The 26,182-nt window shown below is 37.9% G+C and overlaps 1 protein-coding gene and 1 long non-coding RNA gene across 2 annotated transcripts; one reads left to right on the forward strand and one right to left on the reverse strand.

Annotated features, from left to right (window-relative positions):
- The first annotated feature begins 277 nt into the window (after positions 1-277).
- LOC121952294 (transmembrane protein 164) lies at positions 278-22,014 on the forward strand. The gene is given in 7 exon segments (XM_042498870.1): positions 278-562; positions 565-890; positions 12,564-12,613; positions 16,353-16,419; positions 18,158-18,236; positions 19,872-19,972; positions 20,660-22,014. Coding segments are annotated over 7 exon segments (939 nt in total). The 5' UTR covers positions 278-453; the 3' UTR covers positions 20,867-22,014.
- On the reverse strand, positions 12,624-19,862 carry LOC121952295. Its single transcript, XR_006106444.1, has 4 exons — positions 19,763-19,862; positions 19,419-19,450; positions 13,110-13,214; positions 12,624-12,956 (listed from the first exon to the last, which is right to left on the reverse strand). It is a non-coding gene; the product is annotated as an uncharacterized LOC121952295 (long non-coding RNA).
- Positions 22,015-26,182: the final 4,168 nt, after the last annotated feature.

The following is a 26,182-nucleotide window of genomic DNA, read 5'->3' on the forward strand; positions in this document are numbered from 1 at the left end:
GCCCCTGAACGCAGCACGGACACACTGTAAACCAATGAGATTATAGCTCCGCCTGAGAGGCAAAACTCGGGGTGAAAAAGCCCAGCGCTTCAGTAATGCAGGATCTGTACCGTTAGCTAGCTAGCTATCTATCCGGTGTCTGCACTGCACGGAGCAGCTGGATGTGACCAGGAGCACGCAGCCAGTATGATCGCCTGTTTCACATCACAGTTTGATTTTCCACATGAGATCGTGCAGATTCTGATCGTGTGAGGGGCCTTTGCACCTCCCCGGACCACCAGCAGCAGCTGCGGGTGGTGTTGAGTCCAGCTGCCCTCCTGCTGCTAGCTGAAGTTCCTCATCTGTGTGTGGATGAGGTAGTTTGGCGATTTATCCGGCTTGCAACACCCCGAAGGCGGTGATACATGTCTACCTCTCATCCACGAGACGCACCAAAAGGAAATCTCGCAGTTCATGTTTCGCCAAGAAGTCGGTGTGACGTCTTTTATTCCATCTTGTTCGTATCTTTTCCAACACGAGAAGAGGAATATGTCCAGATATAACATATACAGCCTGTTGGACTGGTCTACGGCGGGGTGGACCCCAAGTTTGAGGGCAACGGGGGCCCTGAGTGCGCCGCGTTCATCGCGCCGCAGCAGCGCGTCAGCGAAAGCCTGGTGATCGTGCTCATCTCCCTGCTGGAGATCGGAGTGGCGCTGAAGAAGATCAACCTCTCCAAAGAGCTCAAAGTGGTGGGAAAAGACTGCGCGAAGGTGAAGGAGGACAGTCTGGGCAAGAACCTGTTGCTGGTGGCGCTTTGCATGACTTTTGGAGTGGAGGTTGGGTTCAAATTCGCGACCAAGACTGTCATCTATCTGCTGAACCCGTGCCATGTCATGACCATGGTTCAGGTAAGGATGAACTGTGTTTAAGGCTACGTGTGTCTGTGCGCGCTCCCGGGAAGAGCTGCCAGGGGCGGTTACAGAATTTGAGGATTTTGGGGGGCTTCACCCGGATCTGGTTGGGGGCTGTGAGGATCGTCCTGCATTATTTTTTATTATTTTTTTATGACCAAGCTCTAGTTTATTCTTTTGTATTTTTATGAATATCCTCTTTTTTTTTAAAAAATTATTTCTTTTATAAACGAGCTATATATTTATTCTTTTTTATGAACAAACTTTTTTCTGTTTTAAGAATTATACTTTTTTTAAAAATTATTTCTTATTTAACAAGTTCTTTTATTAAGCTCCATTATTTTATCTTTTTTATGAAAAATCTCTATTTATTCATTTTTAACGAACAAGCTCTATTTTTATACTTTTGTATGGAAAAGCTCTAATTAATTTTTTTTAAAGATTTTTTTTGGCTATTACTTTTATTCAGATAGGACAGTTCAAGTATGATGGGGCAGAGAGAAGGAGACAACATGCAGCAAAGGACCAAGGCTGGAATCGAACCTGCGGCCGCTGCGGCAATGATTTAGCCTCTGTACATGGGGTGCCCGCTCTACCAACTGAGCTACTGACAGCCCCAACTTAATTTTTATTCTTTTCAGTACCTTCTTTTCTTTTCTTTTCTTTTATTTAAAGAACAAGCTGTTTTATTCTAGTTTTCATGAACAGCATGAACAAGAAAGTCAATAACATTGCATATGGCTGTAAAACAGTAAGTTTAACAGACAGTTTCAGAACAGGACTAGCAAGCTATCCCGCCACGTCATTCCCCTTAAATCAATATCAAGATTTTTATGAACAAACACAAAGTCACGTGAAATGACACTGTCGGCTGCAGCCTGAGGTAGTAAGTGCTTGAATAGCGAATGGGATCTGAAATGATTGTTTAGCGTTGTACCTGCAGCGTGTGCAGCAGTCTCCATCCTGCGGTGCTCAGAGGATGAGGCTGCTAAGAGACACAAAAAATTCAAAAACAGGCTTAAGAACCTCACAGAGACACAAATTGACTACAAAGAGACATATAGAGACCAAAAAGAGATGCAAATGAACTGCAGAGACACAGAAATATAAAAGAGGGTAAAACAACCTCAAAAAGACACAAAATAACTACAAAGAGACGCATAAAGGCCATAAAGAAATTCAAAAGAACTGTAAAGAGACACAAAATATATTGAAAAACAGGCAAAACAACCTCAAAGAGACATAAACTGACTACAAAGAGACACATTAAGGCCATAAAGAGATGCAAAGAGACACAAAAAATACAAACAAAAAACAAGCTAAACAACCTGAAGGAGACACAAAATGACTACTAAGACACACATAAAGACCATATGGAGATGCAAAGGAACTGCAGAGTCGAAAAATAGAAAAGCAGACAAAACAACCTCAAGGAGACACAAAATGCCTTCAAAGAGACACATAAAGACCAAAAAGAAATGAAAAGGAACTGCAAAGAGACACAAAATATAGAAAAAATGGGCAAAACAATCTCAAAGTGACACAACAACCCTAAAAGTGTGTAAAGATTAAAAAAAGACAACAACAAAAAAAAAACGAGGCCTTTTGCATATCTGTGCCCTGGGGCCCGTTTTCTCATCATCCACCCATGTACACAACAGAAAAAAAAGAAAGAAAACCTAAGAACGAAAATAATAAAAAACAAATGACCGCATTATAAAGTACTAGTATGTTCTTTTAAATACTGTATTTGAGAATATAAGTTTCAAACTGACTGTACAGACTGAAGCAGACCCGGTCTCAGAGTCCACAATGATTTGTCGACTTTGACTTTGGCACCGTTTTCATCAGCCCAGTGTTGGCCTGACCTCACCCATCTGCAGGATGGTGAAACACTGCGGTTGTCATTTTACAATCAGTATGTTCTTTTTGCTTCCTCGAGATAAATATCAGCATGCATTTCAGCCGAGTCCTACAGGAGAAAAAAATCTGAGCGGTGTCTTTATCGTCTGTTGTCTGTACATTTTGTACGGTGTTTACATGCGGTGTAAATGAACGATAATCACAGTCGGCAGGGGAGACAGTCGAGACAGAAAGCGCTGACTTGAAATAAGACCTGTGTTGTATCAGGTTCAGCGCTCGAGGTATGCAACAGGAGCGGGGCGTGATCTGATTTTAACCCATAGGATTGTTTTTGACTGGAACAGGCCATGTTATGAACAGCTGTGAAGCTACAGAGGAGCAGTTAAGCCTGAGGTGAATTTAACTGCACAGTTGAGTTTGATTGGTAAAATATGGGAATTAACCCTTTGAAAATTGGTTCAATTTCTTTTAAAACATGGGAAGAAAGAAAGAAGAAACTTGGCAACGCATGGCCGAAAAATGATAAAAGAAATATAGTAAAAAGCCTAAATAAATTGTAAAAAATTTGGTTTTTAAATTAATGATGATGATAATAATAATAATAATAATAATAATAATAATAATAATAATAATAATAATAATAATAATAATAAATAAAAAGTAAAACACAAAAACAAGCAAGAAAATGACATAAAAAGTGCTGCAAAAATGTATTTATTTTATTTTATTTTTTCTGGAAGATGATTTTTAAATATAAAATATTATAACTATAAGCATCATTTTCTGGATATTTTGCCCTATTTTTTGAATTTTTTAAAATTGTCCTCCCCTCTTTTTTTAAAACTATTTTTTAGGTATTTTTTTTCACCTTTTATTAAGTTCTTGCACTTTGTGGGGCATTTTTTGTGAGGTTTGTCATTGCTTTTCCCCTCATTTTAGAAAGAATTCAAACCAATTTGTTGAGTTTGCAAAGAGTCAGATAGCTTGTGGAAGGCGCCTGAACGGCAGCACAAGAAAACTCATGTCGATCCAGGTTTTAAAGGGTTAAAGAGGGCGATGTCGTTGTTGTGTTGAAGTTTACATCAAAGGTTCTCTGTTCTCCCTGCTGCCATTAGAACATCCTGCACGGTACCTGCATGTTTCTCCGCCTCCCCGCTGGCCGACCTTCATGGTCAATGATTGCACAGCATGAGGTCACGGCAACAGGTCGCACGTGAATTATAGAGGGCGCGTTATTAAATATATATCCGGACTATTTTACGTGGCGACGGACTGACAGCTTGTGGACATTGATGAATAACTATCTGTGATGAAGAATTGACTGATGGTGACAAAATGCCTCTCGTGTAGGGGACCAAGGTTATTATAATCTGCGGTAGATATTTTAAATGCTTGTTGACAGTTGAGTGCGGTCAGAGGAAATTTGAAGAAATGGTTAACCCTTTGAAACCTGAGCAAATTAGCTTGATTTCTTTCCAAAATATGGGAAGTGGGCAATGAGCAACAAAAAAAAAAGAAAAAAGAAATTACACAAAAATTAATTACCCTTTTGTTACATATTTGTTAAATAAAAATTTTAAAAAATAAATAGATGAAAAAAATAAATTGGAAAAAATTAAATTAAATTGAATTAAAATAAATTAAATTAAATTAAATGACTCTCAAAAAGGATTTTTCTAATAATTCTCTAACATAATTTTAAACATGTCATCATGATAAGTAACTATAAATATAGTTATAACCAAGCCTTTTCCCCCCCAGAAATTTTCCCCTAAACAAATAATTTTCTAAATCCACTAATTTCTTGCAGTTTGTGGAACATTTCAGAACAATTGCTCATTACCTTTATTACCATGTTTTTGAAAGAAATGTCACCACTGTCATACAGGCGTGCGAAAGTAGCACAAGAAAAGTGATGTCAGCTCAGGTTTCGAAGGGTTAAAAAAGAAACAGGTGAAGTGAAAGGAGGTGGAAGTTTCCATTTTCATTTCTATTTTACCTCTGAAACAGTAAGAGAGTTGTTTGTGTCAGTGGTTTGGCTCTGCGGGGATCGCCTCCAGGAGTGTATTTGTTGCGGGGAAAAGGGCCAGGGGCTGTCTGGAGACTGACGACCAGAAAATACGTGGAACATGAAGTTTGTTGCGTTCTTGCTTTATTGAAGGTGATGTTTGTGAGCTGTATGGAGCTGTTTTCCTGCAGATGATATGCCGATGACAGGGCTGGAAGGAATTAAAGTGTGTTGCATTTTTGACAGCTTAGACGTGCTAATTGTTTCAGGATGACTCTTCGTTCGACTATAGAAGCGTGCTTACTCATTTTATAATCTGTCTCCACCCATTAGGTCTACATTGTGGATTTACATGATATGGGTGTGGTGCAATTTTAATCCTTTTTAGACTCGATGGAAATCTAACATCAAGACATCTCATGAGGATTGTAAAGATCTTTAATTGTCTGTTTTCCCGTCTCCTTTTAGTTGGGCTGTACTGTGATTTTTTAAGCTCCTATGACATCTGTTTTCTTGTGATATTCAGATGCCTTTCATGAGCATTTAAACCTCTGAAACCTGAAAAAACAAGTTTGATTTCTTTCAAAAACACAGAAACAAACAAAACAAGCAACTTGGCTGAAAATGTCCACCAAATTACAAAAGATTAGCAAAAGCTGACGAGAAATGGATCTGAAAATTAGCTTGGGGGTTATTAGATATTATCAAAAAATGGGGGGAAAGCCTAGAAAACTACATTTTTATTGTCTTACTTACAGAAAAACTTACAGAAAACCTCACAGAAAAAATACTTTTAAGCACTTTATTTTCTCTCTTTTTTTTTTTTCCTGCTTATTGTCAAGTCATTTTCATGTAATTTTTACTAATTTTGTTTCATTTTTCGGGCCATTTCTCATGAAGTTGCTTGTTGCCCTCTTTCTATGTTTTTGGAGGAAATTAAGCAAATTTTTCAGGTATCAAAAAATTAATTATCCACCCCGAGACACATTTTTCACAAACTGCTGCTGAGGAAAAAAAAGGACGTATAAAGAGTTTTTCCTGCGCCGGATTCCTGGGAATGCCAAAAACGTCAGAATTTAGAGAGGGGACACAGAAGGACAAAAAAGGGACATGTACGAGATAAAAAATATTTTAAAAAAACAGGAAGTTAGATGAACAATGAACACTGGACATGCAAATGAGCTGTGCAGCATTCAAATATCGATTTAGAATTTGAACATCAACGTTGTGAAGGAAGCTAGTTGGTGCAGCATCAAGAGCGCATCCGTGAGAAAGAGAAGTCCAGAATTACGAGTGAAATTTACAAGCTGACAAAATGAAAGCTCTTGTAAAGTTCCCATTGTGGCTCATGCGATGTGCACACTCAAGTGAAGCTGAAGTTACAACAGTGCTTGAGTAATGAGCACAGACATCTACTTCACCTGAGCACTGAGAATATAACCGCTCGACAGGTGGTTTTCCCCACAGTGTCACTACACAGCAAAGTGCAGCTGATGCTCGCTCCATATTCATGCAGCCAACATCATTTTGGGAAACCTTGCTGTTCACTGTGTGTATATTTGGGCAAACTGGCTTGATTTCTTTCAAAAACAAGAAAAAAATAAGAAGGAATTGGTACAAAAAAGTACAAAACATTACATGAACATTATTAAAAAACAAAACAAAGTTTAAAAAAAACAACAAGAAAATAACCTGAAAAAATGCCTATAATCATAATATTTCCGTTAAAGCTTCTAAATGTTATATATTTATTTTAATAGAAAATGTTATTCCCCAGACATTTTTCCCTGGCTTTAAAAAAACTTTAATTTTCTAAATCTACGAATTTCTTGCAATTTTCAGGGAATTTCTTACTTAGTTTGCCGTTTTCCCTTTTTTTGGGGTAAAAACAAAACAACAACAAAAAAACAAAAAACATTTTGCTAAGGTTCAGATATTAATAAGAAGGTGTGTGAACGCAGCACAAGAAAGGTGATGTGGATCAGGTTTTAAAGGGTTAAAGCATCTGTCGGTGGAATATAACGCTGTGTCGTGCACGGAGTGGCTCTTGAGATCAGATAAATGTCAGAAACACCAGGCGAGCGAGCATCACTCAGCACAAGGTGAGAGAGAGCGATAACGCCGCAGCGAGGGTGAAAAGTTCAGCGTCTGATGACTGACGAGTTGATGCCTCACATCTGACAGCAGCGATGTCTGTGATGTTTTCCTGCACTCAGAACACGAGCAGTCACACTGACAGACGTCTGGCTGATCACTTTACTGTCCTGCATTTCTACTCGAGTCCATCAGACGTGGCTGCGGCTCCGTAATTTAGATCGATAGGCGATAAGGCACAACGCCAAGATATGTTGGACTTGCTCTGGCGGTGATTATATTTCTGATGCAGTCCATTAAGTGAAATTTTCACATATTATTGGGGGCACGAACTAACTTGTTGGAGGTAAGTTGCAACCTCCAAGTGAAGCCAACAAGGGAGTGCCAAAAAGTTCCCCTCGTGGCTGCGTGAGACTCCAAAAGCGAGTCGGTGCCCACAGACATGTTAAAATGCCCAACTTTACAGCTGAGATAAGCATGTTTACAGCTCCACCCTCTTGTCTAAATATGCTTACTTCTGACTCGAAAACCCCCAGATAGCAACGGCCAAAATGCCAAAGTCAAAGCTACAAAACATAATAGCTATGTCCATTCTTTAATACAGTCTACAGTTTTCAGTTCATGAAAGTTTATCATAAAATTTTGGTCGTCTAAAAAAAAATTGGTTTTACTAAGAAAACCTCCAAGGAGTTGGATATTCAGTTTTTCAAGTAACTACATTTTGTGGTTTCATTTCTAGGATTTAAGCACATTTCTCGGATTTTAAGACGTTTCGAGGATTTTAGGACATTTAGGACATTGTTTCTAATACATAAATATGCTTCCAGGATTACTGGATGTTTCTTGGATTTTAGGATGTTTGTGGAACTTTAGGATGTTTTGGATTGAAGATTGTTTTTAGGATTTTAGCATTTTTCTGGGATTTGGGGACATTTGTGGGAATTTAGTGAGTTTCTAGGATTTTAGGATGTTTTTTTAGAATTATTGGATGTTTCTTGGATTTTAGGACGTTTTTTTAGGATTATTGGATGTTTCTTAGATTTTAGGACGTCTTTAGGATTTTAGGACATTTCCAGGATTTTAGGAGCTTAGCTAGGACCTCAGTAAGGGGGTGTGGGGGATCCTTCTCTGGCACTTTTTTTGATAAACACGCTCTATATTGATGCTGTTTTTTGCACTGTGGCACCGTATGCATACTGAAAATACAAAAACAATTCCCAGTTTCCCACTTTATTTTATTGTGAATTAAAAAAATGGTTTTGGGGCCATCCTGCCTGCTATTGGGGGCCAGATTTGGTTCGCAGGCTGCAGGTTAAGTATCACTGTCCTACAGGATTCTCCAGTAAACTGGGAGTTTCCTCCTGACACAGAGTCCCTTATCAAGTGAACTTTCTTCCCTCGTAGATCTCGCCGGCGGTCCCGTCAGTGCAACTCATCATATGAAACAGTGATAGATACTCGGCAGACTGATGATAAATACGCCTACAAACACCAAGAAACAATAACTCATATCCTTCAGAAGAGGCCTCCGGTGTTCCCGCTGCATTATTAGGAGTTTAAAATGCTGCTTGTTAGGATACGGCAGAAATGAACAAAGACTGTGCTTTGTTTCTGCTCTATAGGTTGAGAACTTTCCTATAAATTGAAGAACGATACTGTTAACAAGCTGTGTGCAACAAACGCTCAGTCTCAGTGTAACAGACCACAGCATCAGCATTATCTTTTAAATATAGCCACATTTATCAGCTGTAGCAATAACACCTCGCAGAGCAGACTGTTGACTCAGATCACGCTGAAAGCACTACACTGGATTACATAATGATTTTACGCTTGTAAAAAGGAAGCCTGGCTTATCAGTAATGAGGTCTGTCAATCTATAAGTAGGCCATTGATCTTTATTTTTTCAGCGGTTTGCTTTCACAGCTTGACAGATCGTTAGACAGTCACAGCGGCGCTTTTACTCTGAAACTGCTCTGCAACAACAGTGTGGAAAATTTGCACGATATAAGTATATATTTATACATTTCAGTCTTTTAGTGGCTGTTTTTGGATGCTTTTGTGGAGGCTGGGATTGTGGAGGTTTCTTAGTTTCTGGCGTTTTGCCTAAGCCTGCTGTACCTCCAGATAAATTCATATTTCAGCTGTAAAATTAATGGGGAGAAACGACCATTAGAGGTAATTGTGTCTTTAATGCTGCGACAACGATGTCAAGGCTGGTTTGACTCTCATAAATGTGGCCGTGCATGTGGCTATAACCTGGACCGGGATGTTTATTAGAGAGACGCGCGTGCACAGTGATGGAGAATTTGGTTAGCCCTTAAAGGGGTGAATCTGCATCAATCATGTAGCCTACTTTTTTAAAACTATTTTTCACATCTGTATGAAGCCAACAAGTAACCATCTAGATAATGTAGAGTTTCCAAATGTGGTAAGAGGGAAGTTTTTTTTTTTTTTTTTTTTTAAAAACTGAAATAACACAAAAAATATTAATGCAAAAAAATTAATATTCTACTAATCATTGACATATCCGAGACTGTGATTATCAACAACAAAAAATATCATTAAGTATACGGATAATAACCACTTTTTAGTGGCATCATTTGAACAAACTGATATATAAGAGGTTAAAATATTGAAAATGAATAAATATTTGGTATATATTATCAGGACTGATGTTGGCTGAACAGTTGAAAATATTTATATATTTTTTGTATTTTTGTGGCACTTTTTGGCAGGGTACTGATGCAAATACTTTTGAAACTGGGAGAGCTTCAGAAGGTACACAAATGAACAAAATTAGCTCGTTTGCAAACATTAAAACCATAATCCATAACTCCCACATTAAATACACATGAGCATAAATCACAATGTTTCCTGCAGCACTCACGGTAAACAAGAAATCCAGTTTCACCGAGATGTTCATTTCAATCTGAAGTAAAAGTCAGCATGACAGCTGCGACTGTGACACATTAAAACATTTATGAGTCCATTAAAACACACATCGCCACACAAAAACAGGAATAAATGGCACAGTACCTGGTTTTCATGTCAGCCAGGTGCTCAAATATCTGAGCAGCTTAACTTTGCAGAGCAAAGCAGCACGGTCTTCCCTCCTTTGTTCTCAAACTTTTCTGCTTCTGCATCCTGTTTCCACAAAGACAAGGCATCAAAATAAAAGTCCCATAGGGTCAAAAGGAGACTACCAAAATAAAGGCTTGCAGGATGTGATTTAAATCATAGCTTTACAGACCTTAATTTTCCATTTAGAGTCATTTACACCACCTAAAAAATAATCAGAATCAGCGTGTACATCACATGTAGATCACATTTTTTACCCCTTTACCATCAGACAGCCCTTTCTGACGACCTCTTCAGCACCACCAGACTCCACCGGCAGAAACAGTAATTTTACCTCACAGCACACAGGAGTTGCTTCTGTCATTTAGTGTGTTTGTGTTATTGTGAGACTTTTGGACACAAACTATTATGGCATCCACATCAGGATATTTATACATATTTAGCACTGTCATCAGATGACATGGGAAAAAGGTTTTATAAAGGCTTGGGGGAAAAAACACTGATGCAAAGAAAGTTTGCATTTTAATAAGTTACATCAATGGGGAGCTACAAAATGATATAAAAACCTCAAAAAAAAAAAAATTTGGATGCATGGGGGGAAAAAAAAAAAAAATCTGCTGGGAAGATTCTACATGTATTTCAAAATTGAAGATTATATACATATACCTTTAACCCTTTGAAAACTGTAAAAACACCAGTTTTCTTGTGCTGTGTTCAGATGCCTTTCACATGCATTTAAACACGGAGCAAATTTATTTGAGTCATTTTTAAAGCATGGCTAAAAGGCAATGAGCAACTTGGCAAGGGATCTACCACAAATAGCAAGATATTAGAAAAAGTTGACAAGAAAATTACCTAAAAAAATAGTTTTTAAAAGGAGAGAGAGAAAAAATAGTTGAAGTTAGTAATAACAAAAAATAGGAGAAAATGTCCAGAAAACCAGAACGTTTATTTATTTAATATTTGAATTTGTTCATTAATTTGTTTTTACCTTTTTTCCTCCTTGAAAGAAATCAAGCCAATTTACACCGGTTTCAAAAGGTTAATTAATCCTGTCCTGTGTGTTAAAAACTCGTGTTTGTTACGGATGATGTCTGCAGACCAAACTTTACTTGTGTTCACTGTGCAGGTTAAAGCGAGTTGATCGCTGTGCTGCGCATCAATCACTAAGACATATCTCCTGGCCAGTGGGTAGTTGTACAACAGATCTCAAGTAAATTGCTTTCTTGTAATTCTGTTTTCCAGCCTTTGGCTTCTAGGCAGACCAACTCTTTCTCGTGTCAGATGGTGTTTTGAACCAATTCATGTTTGCAGGATCCTCGAGGGCCTGATAGCACACTCACTGAGCTTAGATGACATGTAGAAGTGGGATGGCAATCCACAATATAACCTGTATTCAGTCAAAATGCAGACGTGGATTTGAATGCAAAGGAAGGAATTAGAAATAAATCTTAAACTGGCTTCTGCTGTTAAATAAAATATGAGCAGGCTCCACTCGGAGCTTTGAATAAATTGGGTGTTTTTAAGCCTCTGCGCCAGCGATCGCAGAGGCCTTATGTTATCAACGTCTGTCCTATTTTTGTTAATCCAATATCTCAAGAATTATTTGAGGAAATGTCTTCAAATTAGGCACAAACGTACAACTTAATGATGAGCTGATTAGATTTTGGTGGTCATAGGTCAAAGGTCATGGTCACCGTGACTTTGTCTTATTCTTGTAAAAATATCTCAAGACCAGCTAAGGGGAATTTTTTGCAAATTTGGCACAAACATTCATTTGGACTCAGTGATGAAATGATTACATTTTGGTGGTCAAAGGTCAAGGTCAATGTTATCTTGCATTAGTGTCGTTCTCTTGAATGCAATATCTCAAGAACCCCTTGAGGAAATTTTGTCAAATTTGACAAAAACATCCACCTAGACTGAATAATGAACTGAGTAGATTTTGATGGTCATAGGTCAAAGGTCAGGGTCATTGTGACCTTGTCCATCTCCATTTTGTGAATGCGATACCTCAAAAACACCTTGAGGGATTCTTTTCAAATTCGGCACAAATGTCCATGTTAACTTAACAACCACATTGGATTGAACTTTACTTATGCGCGGAGGCAGAAATTCTAGTTGGTAAATAATTTGTCATTCTGACGTTTATTTAACTTGGACTTGGAACCTGTAAGCTTATCATTATCATATAGCCTGACCATGAAAAAGTCCATGGCCATACTGTTCTCTCACAGAGATTATTTACTGTTCCTCCTGCTCCCCCGGCAAAGAGTTGTTTCAGTTCACAGCCCTGTTTGAACTCAGGCAATAAAGTACATTAACACCAACACCTGGCAGCCATTTTAGTGTTTTCAAATCTGCCGTAATTATTTGACCATCCCCCCGGGTCCCCCTAAACTCTGGGTTTTGTTTTCTTATTAAGCACTTTGCAGCTGAGCGTGGGGGCGCTCTGTTCAAGGCTTCTGCTCTTATGATTTTAATACAATTTTAAGTGATTTGTTCATTTTCCTTCACTTACAGCGCTGAACGCTGGGAGCTCTCGAAGCGTTCAAACTGCTCTGTAACGACTGTGAGTTTAACGAGATAATGCGGTTCCTCATCTCTCGCTGTGCTTTCCTCGACAGATCTTCCTGCTGGCCTGCCCGCCCGGGAAAACAGCCATGGTTGTGTTTAGGTGAGTATATTTACCCCTCGACAACTTCTTAAATGCAAATCCTGAACTGAATATGAAGTGACTAAAATTCGACCTGGATTTTATTTTCATTTAAAAGCAATGGCTGCATTGCTTTTAATGACTCGTCTTGTTTTATTGTAATGGATTTACAGTCTTGTCTTCTAAGCAGCTGTTCTGGTCTGAACTATTAATTATTCAGGAGAAATGTGTCTTTGCCAGTGGGAAGTGAACACACAGATGGATTTACTCACGAATAAATACAAGCAGGGTCACTTTCTGTTGTCTTCGCCCATGGGAGTCACAGAGAGAGCAGCCGCAGTGAGCCTCTGCCGTCGTGTCTTACCTGAGATGGCCAAAAAGGAGCCCAGTAAAAATAAAACTGTGGGAAGCGTTATGAAGCACGTTCTAACAGTTCTTTTCTTTGGAAACCAAAATACTTCAGTAAGTAATGTACATGTTGTTTTTCAAAGTAGTACATAATACTACATTATCTTACTGGACATTTTGTGGGTATTTCCCGTGACAGATGTTTTTACTGATTTCCATCCTGCTTCAGGAGATTGACAGTTGTGGTTTTATGAGGATGAAATGTTATCTGCACCTAAACAAGAAAAAAAAAGCAAAGTCAAGTGAACGACTGCACATTATTTGTAGTAAAAACAAACACATCATTACCTATCACCGATCACAACATCAATAAGTACACCCACTTATTGATGAAGCAATCATGATTGAATAATGACGATGGAATACAATAAAATACAAATACATAAAGCTATAATAATAATACAAATTAAAATTATTAAATAAAAGCTAAACTAAAAACTAGATAAAATATATTAAAAAGACAAAAAAAATTGATAAAAGGGACAAAATCATAATAATGATTATTATCATAATAATAAAACAGATAAATATAAGACATGTTTTCAGTGTCAATACAATAAAATTAAAGAACTCGTCATTATGGGAATTAAGGCCATAAAATCCCACATGTGAAGTAAGAACATAAAAATTGCAAGCAAGAAAACTTGCCAATATATTCTAAATATTTCCCAGTTTTAATAGGATTTAACTTTTTTACTGGACCAGAATGTTTTATGTAACAAATATTTGGGCAAAATTGTCCTTAAACTTAAGTAAGAAGTGAATAAAATTAGAATGAATTCAAGAGAGAATTTTCACTTAATCCTCTGAAACACAGATTGACATCAGGTTTTCTTTTGCTGCATTCAGACGCCTTTTTATAAGCATTTTGCCCCTTTAAAGGCTGCACACACGGGTTTGCTTTCTTTAGAAAACACGTGGGAAAAGGCAATAAGCAGCTTGGTGAGAAATGTCCTGAAAAGTACAAGAAATCAGTAAAAGAAAATGAAAAAATGAAAATTACTGGAAATTTAACTTTTAAAAAGGGGGAAAATGTTGTGAAAACTATATTCAGAATTTTAAAATTATTGAAATTATTTTCCAGGAAAATATAAATAAGTTATTTAATTTGATTCACATTTTAACACTTTTTTCAATATTTTTTTCTTTTTTCTCTTTTCCTATTTTCAGGTAATTTTCTTTAAACCTTTTACTAAGATCATTCTAACTTTTGGGCCATTTCTAGGGTTGCTCATTGTATTTCTGTCAAATCAGCATGAACTTGATTAGGATACAGTTTCAGAACTTTAAAATAAATTTGTGATCACAACTCAGTAAAAAATGTATTTAAATATGACTGAATTTAAAGATTTTCAGCAAAGATGAAATAATCAGGTTTCTCTGCCTCATGTGCATGCACAAACGCAGCTCCAGCTTTTATAAGAGTGAGACCGTATCGCTGAAATCAAACAAAGGTGCCCAAATCTGTATTCAAGAATGAGAGACCACCTCTTCACTTCAGACACCAGTCACCTCCCTCCTGCTCGGTCTCTGCTGCTTTCATGCAGCCGGCGCACGGAGCTCTGCGTGAGGAGCAAACCTAAACCGGCACCGTGTCACGGCACAGAAACATTCATGCAGTCTGAGAAGTTTACGTTTCAGAAGTAAGTCTGGCTCGGAGCTGACTCCAGCACTCAAACTCAGGCTTGACTCACGCAAAGCAAATCTTTATTTTAAAAAAAGTCATTTTAACAATATAAAAACGGGGAAAAGCCAGGCTGAGGCTGCTAATGATCAATAAACGTGTTGAATTTGAATTTGAATGAAGCCGACTGTTTTCCCAAACAGGTCCGGAGGCCCCCGGAGTGACAGCTGGGCTCACTTGAACTGACATTCCTGCAGCACTGCTGTTTTCCCAGCGACCTTGGCTGTCACAACAGTTATTTTGGCTCATTTGACAAAAAGAGCAGTCACATGAGACAGACGCAGGCCCTCACTTTGACGCATGAGCTCCCGGGCTTTTCCGTACGGCGGCTCTTAGAATAATGTTTTTTTTAAGAGAAATGTGTTGCAGAAAGTTAACCGAACAAGCGCGACGCTCCCTCTGTCTGCAGGGGCAGGCGGGACGTGCGTGTGCTGGATGGTGAGTGAGACGGAAGCGGCCGAAGAACCGCGATAACTAACGAGATGATATCAAAACGAGAATTATGAATAAGTAGCTGATTTGTCAGAATCGTGACAAAAACTGTTCACTGTGTCTGATTTACTTTCATGCAACCGAATACATGCAGAATTTACAATAAAAGAAGAAGGGGTCGACGGATATTTGTTTTTCAGGGCTGATATCGATTATTAGAGCTCAGTGAGACCAATAACTGATATTTGGAACCAATATGCGTTTACAATAAAAATGAAAATATTTGTCAATTTAGAATTTGGAATATAACAAACTACATTACAAAACTTTGTTTAAATACCTTTAGCAGATCAAAACTGAAACTTCCAGCATCATATACAGCAAGTTCCCAGCAACCTTTATTTTTTATAAAGTGCAGTGAAAATCGTAATAAAAAAATTAATAAATAAAAATATCTTCCTGAGGTTTCACAAAGTAAAAGTTTCCCCCATGCTGACACTTTCTTTGCAGCTTTTAATTAATTTTTTATTGATCATTTAATTGTAAAATAAAACACTGATATCAGATAATCGACAAAATGCCAAATACCGGCCCGATAATCTGCCAGGCAGATAATCTGTCGATCCGTAATCTAAACTCCCCGTCAGAGAACGAGAGACGGCTGCTGCGAACAGCGTCAGGAAGCATCATCGACATAATCTTCGCTGTCCTCCACCTGTCCCTCTGTGTCCTCATCAGCACTAATATGTCCCATGAAATGATGAGTACAATCTGGAAATTATTATTAACCCTTTAAAACCTGAGCTTTTTTTTTTATCATTGAAAGAAGGCAATCAGCAACTTGACAAGAAATTACTCAAAATTAGCACAAAATTTGTATAAAAAAAATTAATAATAATAATAAAAATAAAATTTAAAAAAAGACCTGAAAATTGGTACAAAAAGATAAAAAGAACAATAAAATTAAACTGGGAAAAGTGCTAATATATAAAGATGTGCATGATTTTAAACATGTAATTATTACTATGATCTTTTCTGAAAATTGTTTTAATACACTTCTAATTATTTTATCTCTCCTTTTATAAAACAAACAGATTTTCAGGTATTTTCTTGTCATCTTTTCCTAATTTCACGCAGTTATGCCAGGTTGCTCATTGCCTTTATAAAAAAAAACAAAAACAAAATTGCTTTTCAGGAGCTTTTGACTGTTATTGTCGTATTTTTGTGTGTTGTCAGGCTGCAGGTCCACATGCTGAACGGAGCGTTACTGGCTCTGATGTTCCCTGTAGTCAACACTCGACTGGTAAGTAACCAGTACTGGAAAATCTCCATCACAGCCTTGTTTCTCATTCAGCTCTCATCCTGCGAGCTCTTGTTCCGTCTCGGAGGTGAACACAAATGTGTGTAAGCGTTCGCAGTCCACGTCTTTCAGTTTAACTTTGATCCCTTCGCTTTGATATGTTTGGGACTATTTTGTCACATTTTATCTCCTTCTAAAGGATGTGACATTCATAGAAATGTTTGAATAAAACCTCGACTGGAGCCTGAATATGAAGCATAAATTCCAGGTTGTCGTAAAAACGAAATGTCGGAACAGAAGGTACGAATGTGATTGATGATATAAATCAGCTGTTTTATTGAGGGGAATCTGCAGGAGTCTGGGTGGATTCGGCAGCGCTGCCTGCTCACTAACAGCTGCGAGGACCAGACGCAGCAGATAATGCTCTGACTTTAAAATTGGATTTGCTTCAATGAAATCAAGTTTTGACTGTTTGAACTTTGGCCAATCCCAAAATGATCTCTGTGAAGATCAAATGCTCGCACTACGGAGCAATCCTTACCAAATTTAAGCAAAGGTTTTCTGCTTTAGCTCTGTTTCCCTGTTACATAAAAAGAACTTGTTTTTATAGGAGGAAGGAAGTACGCCTTCACACAGCTGTGTGTAACGCTTTCGTTTTTTCAGCGTCAGTGTGCACGACGTCATCCGTCAACTTGCCCTTTAAAAGTGTTTTCACAGCAGAACTACCAAACACGAGTGTGAGGAAGGAAACATGAATCATAAGCGACATCACACCCAAATAAATCTTCCTGTAAAAGCACTGAATTTAAAGTATAATCACTTTTTTTTGCTCCGTTTGAAAAAAAAAGCAAAAATGGATTAACAGGCAACCAGTGAGTGATGTTTGCTGTGCTGTCAGCTCTTTTCCAAAAAAGCACCACCTCATGCACTCATCTGCACAATGGCGATGTCATTGTACTCTAATTTGGGAAAACTGAAAGCATTTAAAATTTTTACTGAATTAGATTTAATAGAAAAAATCATCAACTAAACATTTAAATGCAATGATGGTCTGAACAATTTTTTTAAATTTAATTAAAAAAAATAAATAAAGTCGCCAAATTGATCACATGGTACCACATTTTAAAGATTAAGTGGGTTTGTTTGTTGCTGCTTTATGTGTAAAAATAAATCACCAAATTAGTCAGGAGTCACTTTTTAAAAATAAAGAAGCTAAATTTGTGTCTCACTACTCATTTTTTAAAAAATGACTTTCTGCAGGTAGGTGTTGCGTGTTTATGTTTCTTTTTTCTGTAAAAATATAGAGGAATTAAGTAGTTAACTCTTTTTTTATTTTCATTTTGTTCTCCATTCTGTGCGCATCGTGATCATTTTCGTGTCAAACTTCAAAGCGGCTGAGGTGCTGATCTGAGGTCAGCTTTAGCTCTCTGTTGTCACGACCTCTGCTAACTTTCTCACCGGCAGCAGAAAAATGGATTTTTAAAAATGAGCAATAAAACATCCTTTTGAGTTTTTCTTGTGTTGGTGCGACTCAGCAAACAGAGCAGAGTTCAGACTGCAGCCGGCTGTGGTTATTAATGCTGCTCTGAGGTCAGAACATCAAAGCGCCGCGCAGACAGCGTGCAGGAAGTCACTGATTTCACGCCGCAATTTTACGACTATCTTCACATCATTCCACAAACGTTCAGACATGAAAGCAGCGGCGACGTTTCTGAATTCAAATGTTTGACTCTGTCTTCAGCTGCCGTTCGAGAAGGAGATCTACTACATCCAGCACTCCATGCTCTACCTGGTGCCTCTTTACCTTTTCAGGAAAGGAGGTAAGTGTCAACTTTTAGTGTTTTCTCCTCACACAGACCGACGCAGACACACCAAAACAAACCGATGAGACTCAGTTTCATCGGTTTGTTTTGGGGACGCGTTCAGACGCCTTTCGCATTCATTTAAACCTTCAAAACCTCAACAGACTGGTTGGACTTATTTTCAAAAATGACCACAGGTAATGAGCAACTCGGCACGAAACATCCCACAAATTGCAAGAAATTAGGAAAAGTTGGCAAGAAAATAACCTGAAAATTAGTTTTTAAAGAGAGAGAGAGAGAAAATACAATAATAATAATAGAAGAGCTTCAGAAAACTATATTTATACTTGGACTACTATGACGATGACGACTGCTACTACTACTACTACTACTACTAGTACTAATAATAAGTATTATTATTATTATTACTTCTGCTATATCATTATAGCAGAAGTAGTGGTTTTGTTGCTGCCACTTTTTTATATTTTTTTTTATACTTTTTTGTTAAATTTTAGGTAATTTGCTTATAACTTCCCATTTTTTGAAAGAAATCTAGCTACTTTTTATTTGTTTATTTTTCCTTTTCTTCTTTTTTTTTTGTGCTAAATTTCAGTAAATTTGCCTGTAACGTCTTCCCAAGTTTTCAAAAGAAATCATACTACTTTTTTTTAACAAATGTTTTGTTTTTTTTTATTTTAGGTAATTTGCCTGTAATGTCTTTCCATGTTTCAAAAGAAATCAAGCTACTTTTTACAACTTTCTGTTCTTTTTTTTTTTTTTTTAAATGTCTTTCCTTTTTTATTGTCACATTTCTGCTAAATGTGGTAATTTGCTTGTATCTTCTTCCCATGTTTTTGAAAGAAGTCAAGCCAGTTCTCTCAGGTTTTAACGGGTTAATAAAGTCTGTTATCCTCGGATGGATTCCTGTTTTGTTGATGTTTGAGCTGCTTCAGGGTCCTGCTTTTCTGGCACTTTACTGCTCACATCAGCTCCGCAGTTACCTGTTTATCAGCAAACATCTCCCGCTCTTGCTCGTGAGTGAGGGTGTCTGCATGAACTGGGAGCTGAATTCTGCAGATTTGGAGATGCACTGAATGCAAACTATTTTCTGCACATGCAAATGTGAGGAGACAGAGGTGTTTATGTGATATTTCCTGGTGTCAATGTGAAGCAAACGAACACTTGATTAAGTGACTTTACCTTATCGATGAAAGATGTTAAAGCTTCAAAACCTGCAGGTGAGACAAACAAAAAAACAAAAAGATCATTTGGTTAAAGTCAGATGGATGTCAGACAGGTTTATTGAGGCTGCAGCACAAACCTCTGCACGCAGGCCCTCATTGTTCTTCAGTAACAAACACTTCGGCTTCATAAAGGGAAGTACACATTGTCCTATTCGAACTGACAAACTGGCTGCACATTAAATGTCGTCCCTTGGCTCGCAAATGCTAGCAGTGAGGAAACAGGAAAAACCAGCTTGACACCACATCCTGTAACTGGCTGTGCTGCACTTGCAGGTCGTCCCATCTGCTGACAACACTTACATGTCACAAATGCACCAACGCAGGGAGGTGAAGGTGTCCAGAGCAGCCGTGTGACGATGCTCGCGCTCTTTAACCACAAACATGATTTTATGAGTGTGTCTCTCTGCAGGTGCATACAAGCCTGAACCTCTGGGGGACATGTGGTGGGCGCTGCTCTCCACCGGCATCCTGTTCCTCTACCACTTCCTCTTCCTGCAGGTCCTTGGCCTGGTAAGATGGAGCCCTCTGCTGGGCGCTGCGTGACATTTCACTATGCAAAACAGGAGCGCAGTTATCACACCGAATCAGAGAAATCTGTTTAACGGGAAAACACTGAGGGGAAAACCTTAATCCTAAACCAGTGAAACTCACCTTACGGCCCTCAGGCCAAATCTGGCCCCCGATGGGGTGCTGGGTGGCCCCCCAACCATTGTCTAATACACAATAAAAACAAAGTGATTCACACTGGGAAATGTTTTTGTACTTTTAGTATATATAAGGTGCCAAAGTGCATAAAAAGCATCAAAATAGTGACAGTGGACGATCCCCACACCCTAATAACAGGTTCTAGTTAAGCCCCCGATGTCCTAAAATTCTCGAAACATCCTGAAATCCTAGAAATGTCTTAAAATCCGGTAATTGTTTTCTTCTTTTTTGAAATATTTTTGGAAATTTTTATAGAAAACATACATTTTTAGATCCTGAAATTACGTTTGAATATAGTTTGGATTTTATATGTTTGAAAAATTCCACGCAAGAAAAAAAAATGTTTGGGGTCTTTGAATAGCCATGGAACAGTTTGAAATTTTGTCCATGTCAATGTGTGGGACGTATTGTGATTGCTGAGAGCATCACTGTAGGACTCTTGCTAATGTCTGTCTGTCTCTGTCTGTCTGTCTGTCTTTGTCCTCCCTGCAGGCCACTGAGGTCAACCTGAACAACATGCTGTGCCCGGCCGTGTCCGACCCCTTTTACGGGCCCTGGTACCGGGTGTGGGCGACGGGCCACCAGACCCTGCTGACCCTCGTTCACGGGAAGGTGCTCACACTCCTCTCGCAGCACACGGGCTCCGTGTGCAGATCCGTGCTGGACACGCTGCGACTGCGCAGCAAGAAAGTCGACTGAATGTCCACGAGGATGCGCACTCACAGACCTAGCCTTCTCATTCTAAACGCCTGCTCTCCTCATTGTTTTTTAAAAACCAACATTTTAATGCATCTTTTGAGATGTACTATCTGTGAGCATTTCAGGGCCAGTGAATCAATGTGTCATTATTTTAGTGTCGTAGTCGGCTTGCATACATACTTGCATGCACAATAAGCATTTTAAGGCTGGTAGTTTGTGGACAAATATTTTTTTTTATTTGTTTTGGAATATGAGAAGTGAATCTGAGGGAGATTTTTCGAGCTGCCTTTTTGTAAAATGTAAAGATTTAAGGACAGGAAAACACTCAAACGTCACTACTGATCTTGTTACTCTTTGAGCTCTTTACGTGGTAGTTATGCTAAGATCACACGTTAGTGACTGCCATTTTATTTGTCTCGTCTTGAAACAGATCGTGAATGTTGTAAAAAAGTCATTTGTAGCCGGAGGATTGTTTTTTGTTCCTCGTGTATGATCGCCTCCAGTGTTGTCATGACTGAAAAGTTATTTATGGCGTCCCTCTGTCCAGCACACACACAGGGTGTGAAAGTTGGCTGTCTCTTTCTGTCTCCAGCCCGTTCAGATCATTCCAGTTGTGATAATCAGGGGACACGAGGATGTATTACGAGTCAAAGTGCTGAATGAGGATTTTTGGAGCTGCACTGGGGTGTCGTTTTTTACCTCTGCCAACTGAGGAGGTTTCTGTGGTGTCATTTTGTTGTGACATTGGACCATATTCAGTGGGGTGGTCGGGATGAATGTGACGTTTGACCAAACATGCATCGGGGCTGGAATCGTGCATCATGACACTTGAATAGAATTTATAGCTCAAAGTTTAATCTCCACGCCACCACAACTATGTGACAATGAGTCACGCGCTCAGTTTAGTTAAAAAAAAGCATCAGATGATCTGCATGAAGTCACTTTGGGTCATTTATTGATGCCTAATTTGAGAGAAAGTATTGGTATATTTCAGTCACGGTGTGTATCATTTCAAGTGTTGGGGTGTGTGTTTATCTGTAGCATATACTGTACTTCACTGTAAAGAAGGGATAAGACAAACTTTTGTATTTCTATCAGTTTGAGTGTAAGTGCTGTATTGACAATTAAAGTGATTTCAGTTGACTAAAGTTCTCAGTGTGTATTTATCTTTTTTTTTAAAACCATCCTCCAGATGTGTTTTTAAAACTATTATCTAACACTTTTTGTACAGATTAAATAAGACGTTTTATTAACATTGGAAGATCAGAGGTTCCCAACTAGTCCAGCCACTGTGTCCACATTTCTCGTTAGTCATTAGTTTAAGGTCCGCGCACAAGAGAAATGACCACCTATTCAGTTTTATTGAACAAAATGTAAATAAAATGGGAATGAAAAGACACATATTGCAGAAATAAAGTGCAATTAGTTAAAACCATGGGTCTATTTATTTTTTTTTTTTAAAGTATAAATATATTTTAAAAACTTTTTGACTTTTTTAAAAAAAAATTTTTTGTATTTTTGCCTTCAAAACTTTGCAATATTTTTTTTCTTTAATTTTGGGGGGAGGGTTATAAACAGTAGTGTTATTTTTCTCTTTTTTTAAATCTGAAAATAGAGGGGGGGGGTTAAAAAAAACATGCTTTCCAAATCCACAAGCTCGCCACAATAAAAGCACCCAAATGACTCCATTTATCACAGGCAGAAACTGTGAAAACAGAAATTATTGTTGGATTTTCACATTCCTCTCTCTATCTTCTTCTTGTCACCTTTTTCCTCTTTTTTTTGTCTTTTTTTCAATCTGCAGTTTGCAGGACATTCCTTGATAAGTTGCTCGTTGCCTCAAACTAATTTGCTCAGGTGTCAAAGGTCAATACTTTGTGAAAGGTATCTGAACGCAGCACCAGAAAACTGATATCCCACATACGTTTATGAATGTTTTTTCTTAAGTTTATTTGTCAACCCTTTGTACTCTTTGTTAACCCTTTAACACAGCTAGCTGTTTCCAGTCTTTATGCTAAGCTAACCGCTGCTGGCTACATATTTAACAAACTGATCTTAAAGTGGTATGAACCTCCTCATCTAACTCTCGGCAAGAAAGCGAATAAGCCTCAAGTGTTCATTGAATAATCGTTCCTCCCTGCACATCACAAACTGAAGCAGAGTTGCTGCATGACTCATGAAAACTCTTTTGCTTTTGCATGTTCGGGCGTCCCGTCCTCTGCAAAGCCAGACAGGGTGAAAGGCTTTAAGTGCGGCATAGCGACTGAAGTGAGCTGCAGAGAGTTTTCACGGGCCTGCAGCACGCCGTCATTACAGGCAGTCAAGAGAGCAGGTCGATCTAAAACCACCACGGCGGCGGCTACAAAAGGCCTCAAGGTGAAGGAGGATTAAGAGGAGAAATATGTGAAAACACGCTGCTCTTTTCTTCAAGTGCTCGCTGCAGAAACTTTCGACACGAGGAAATCTTTTAAAATGTACTCGACAAGTTCAATCGTTACTCAAGAGTGAATAAGAGGCAACAGGAAAGCATGCTCGAGTAGTTTTCTCAGCTTCAGTGTGACAAACAGCTGGTCTCTCCATTAAATTTCACATTCTGTTTTGGTGTGAGTTTTCGGGTGTTGGAGGTATCAGCTGCTGTCACTGAGCTAAAGCGGGCGACTGTATCAGCGTGCAGAAGGAAGCATGCATCTACTGCGAGCATTTTACTGCCCTGTTCTTGATATTATTTGGTCTGTTAACGTGTTGAGCCTTTGTCAGATGGGAATCTGAAAATCAAAGATAATTTTCTGTTTTCATAGTTTCTGGCTGTGATAAATGGTGTAAATTTGGCGATATTTATTTTGGCGGGCCCACGGCTTTTTTTTTTTTTTAATCACCCAAAATTTTCAGAGAAAAAGAAAATTGCCAAAAACTTAAAATTGACCAAAAAGTAAAAAAAAAAAAAAAAAAAAAAAAAAACACACCCCAAAAAAATATAGAAAAAAAGGGAAAAGTTTTTAAAAATTACACAAAATTTTAAGGAAAAAACAAGCCAAAAACTAAATCCGGCATAAGTTTTCAACCTTTTAACTGTCATAAATGGCGTCATTTGGGGATTTTTTCATTTTGGCGAGCCTTTGGGTTTGGAAGGCATGTTTTTTTTAAAAAAAAAAAAAAAAAAAATCCCCAGAAATATTTTAGGGAAAAAATCCAGAAAAAATTTTAGAGAAAAAGAAGATTGCCATTTTATTAAAGCACCAAATACATTTTTAGAGAAAAGAAAAAATACCAAAAAGTCTCAAAGAAAAAAATGCAAAAAAAAAAAAGTTTTGAAAAATTAGCAAAAATTTTAAAAGAAAAACCCAACTATTGCACTTTATTCTTGCAACATGTTTTATTTCATTTTGATGTTATTATTGTGTTATTTACAGTATGTGAAATAAATTGTGCTAGTTTCTCTTATGTGCAGACTTTGAACTAATGACTAAGGAGAAATCTGGATCCAGTGGTTGGACCAGTTGGAAACCACTGACCTGATGTAACATGTATTTTGTGATTTTGAGGTGAAATGCCCCTTTAAGTCCATTCACTCATCTGTACGTGTTATTCAGACAGATCATGAGACAGATGGAGGCCCAGAGGCAGACTCTGGGGAGAAAGTAAAGTGCTGGCTGGATTTGATCCGAGGCCAGCACTGGTTCACGTGCGGTTTCAAACCGGCAGCAGACTGAAACCATTCAGGCCTCTCTCACACTTAGCTCTGAATATCATGTAGCAACAGCAAAGTATTTTCAGATACACCTGCCCGGACTTCTCCTGACTCGGAGCGTTTTCGGTGGAGGGGCTGGCAGAGAGGAAGGCCAGGCATGTGGGGATCCGTCTACTGATTACAGTCACAGCTTCACATACATGAACCACGCGTGCAGCGAGGCGAGGTCACAGCTGCTGGGTTTGTGAAGTCCAAAGAGTGAAAATTTTACTTACTGGCTATTTATTTAGATGGTAGATTTTTTAAAAATTATTTTAAACATTTTTATCCGTCATTACTTATGCTGTTATCCCTTTATTTACATGTTATCTAGTATTTTATTTATTTATTTATTTATTTTTAATATTATATTTATTTATTTTTTATCTTCTCATCTATAGGTTTTATCCCGCCTCTGGTGTTTCCTCACTTATGGTAGTATTTCCTCAGTTCCTGGTTTTAATGAGTACTCATATTTAAGTTCTTTAATTAATTACATCGTCTTGATTTTCTACCGATGTGCCCGTGTGCTTCAAATGGGTCAAACTGACCCACAACATAACAGGAGGGTTAAAATAAATTCTAAAATGTTAGATTTCTACAGGCGAAGCACCCAAAATATGAATCAGACACACTAGATTCAAAATGAAATTTACAACAAGATCGTTGGCTTCATTTTTTTTATTACTAATTATCATTTTTTTATTACTAATTATCACTATAAATCTCCACTAGCAGTCTACTCAGCTCATTTGAATTTGTATTGATGGCATAACATCACTCAGTGGAAACGCAGTCATCCCTCAGTGGGGTTTTATGGAAATTTCTAAAATATCTCTTAAATTTTGCACAAATCTGTAACCCAGCGATGTTAGACAAAACAATCACACCTCACTTTTCTAGAGCTTTCAATATCACATGATACTGAAAGTTTGCCCTTTTGCATTAAAAAAACCCAAAATAATCTATCACTGCTGTCACATGAAGAACTCATACTTTCAGTCACTTAGAGCTCCCTTGTTTAGTTTGTGCTATAGGTTTGTGAAAGGATTTTTTCTAATTTGTCTGGACACTCAGGCATCTTTATCAGTTATTCTCGCCACAAAATCGTCATTTAGCCCACAGTCACACCATGTGACCTGCGCGCTCCACTGCGAGTGCAAACATCATCAAAGTCACCATCGAAGAGCGCCAGCAGGACAACTTCTTAAAATGAAACCCATCGAAATCTAAATTGACTTGATTTCATTCAAAAACATGAGAGGAAGACAATGAGCAACTTAAGAAATGATCCAAAAATTTGAAAAAAAAGAACAAGAAAATTAGCTTGAAAATTAGTTGAAAAAACAGACAAAAAATAAAAAAGTAAGTAAAATATTAATAAAATTGTAAGTAAAAAAAAAAACAAAAAAGGGAAAATAATACTTGGAAAAAGTACTTAAAATTATAATTATGTTGCATACTTAAAAAAAAAAAACTTAAATCTAATATTTTCTTGCAACTTGTGAGACAACAACAAATCTTTAAGAAAAAACAATCTTTTTCTTACCAAAACCAAATGTTTTTTGTGTCTCAGTCTCACCACACAT

Source organism: Plectropomus leopardus, chromosome 13 (assembly GCF_008729295.1).
Source record: "Plectropomus leopardus isolate mb chromosome 13, YSFRI_Pleo_2.0, whole genome shotgun sequence".
In the NCBI taxonomy this organism is placed as follows: domain Eukaryota; kingdom Metazoa; phylum Chordata; class Actinopteri; order Perciformes; family Serranidae; genus Plectropomus; species Plectropomus leopardus.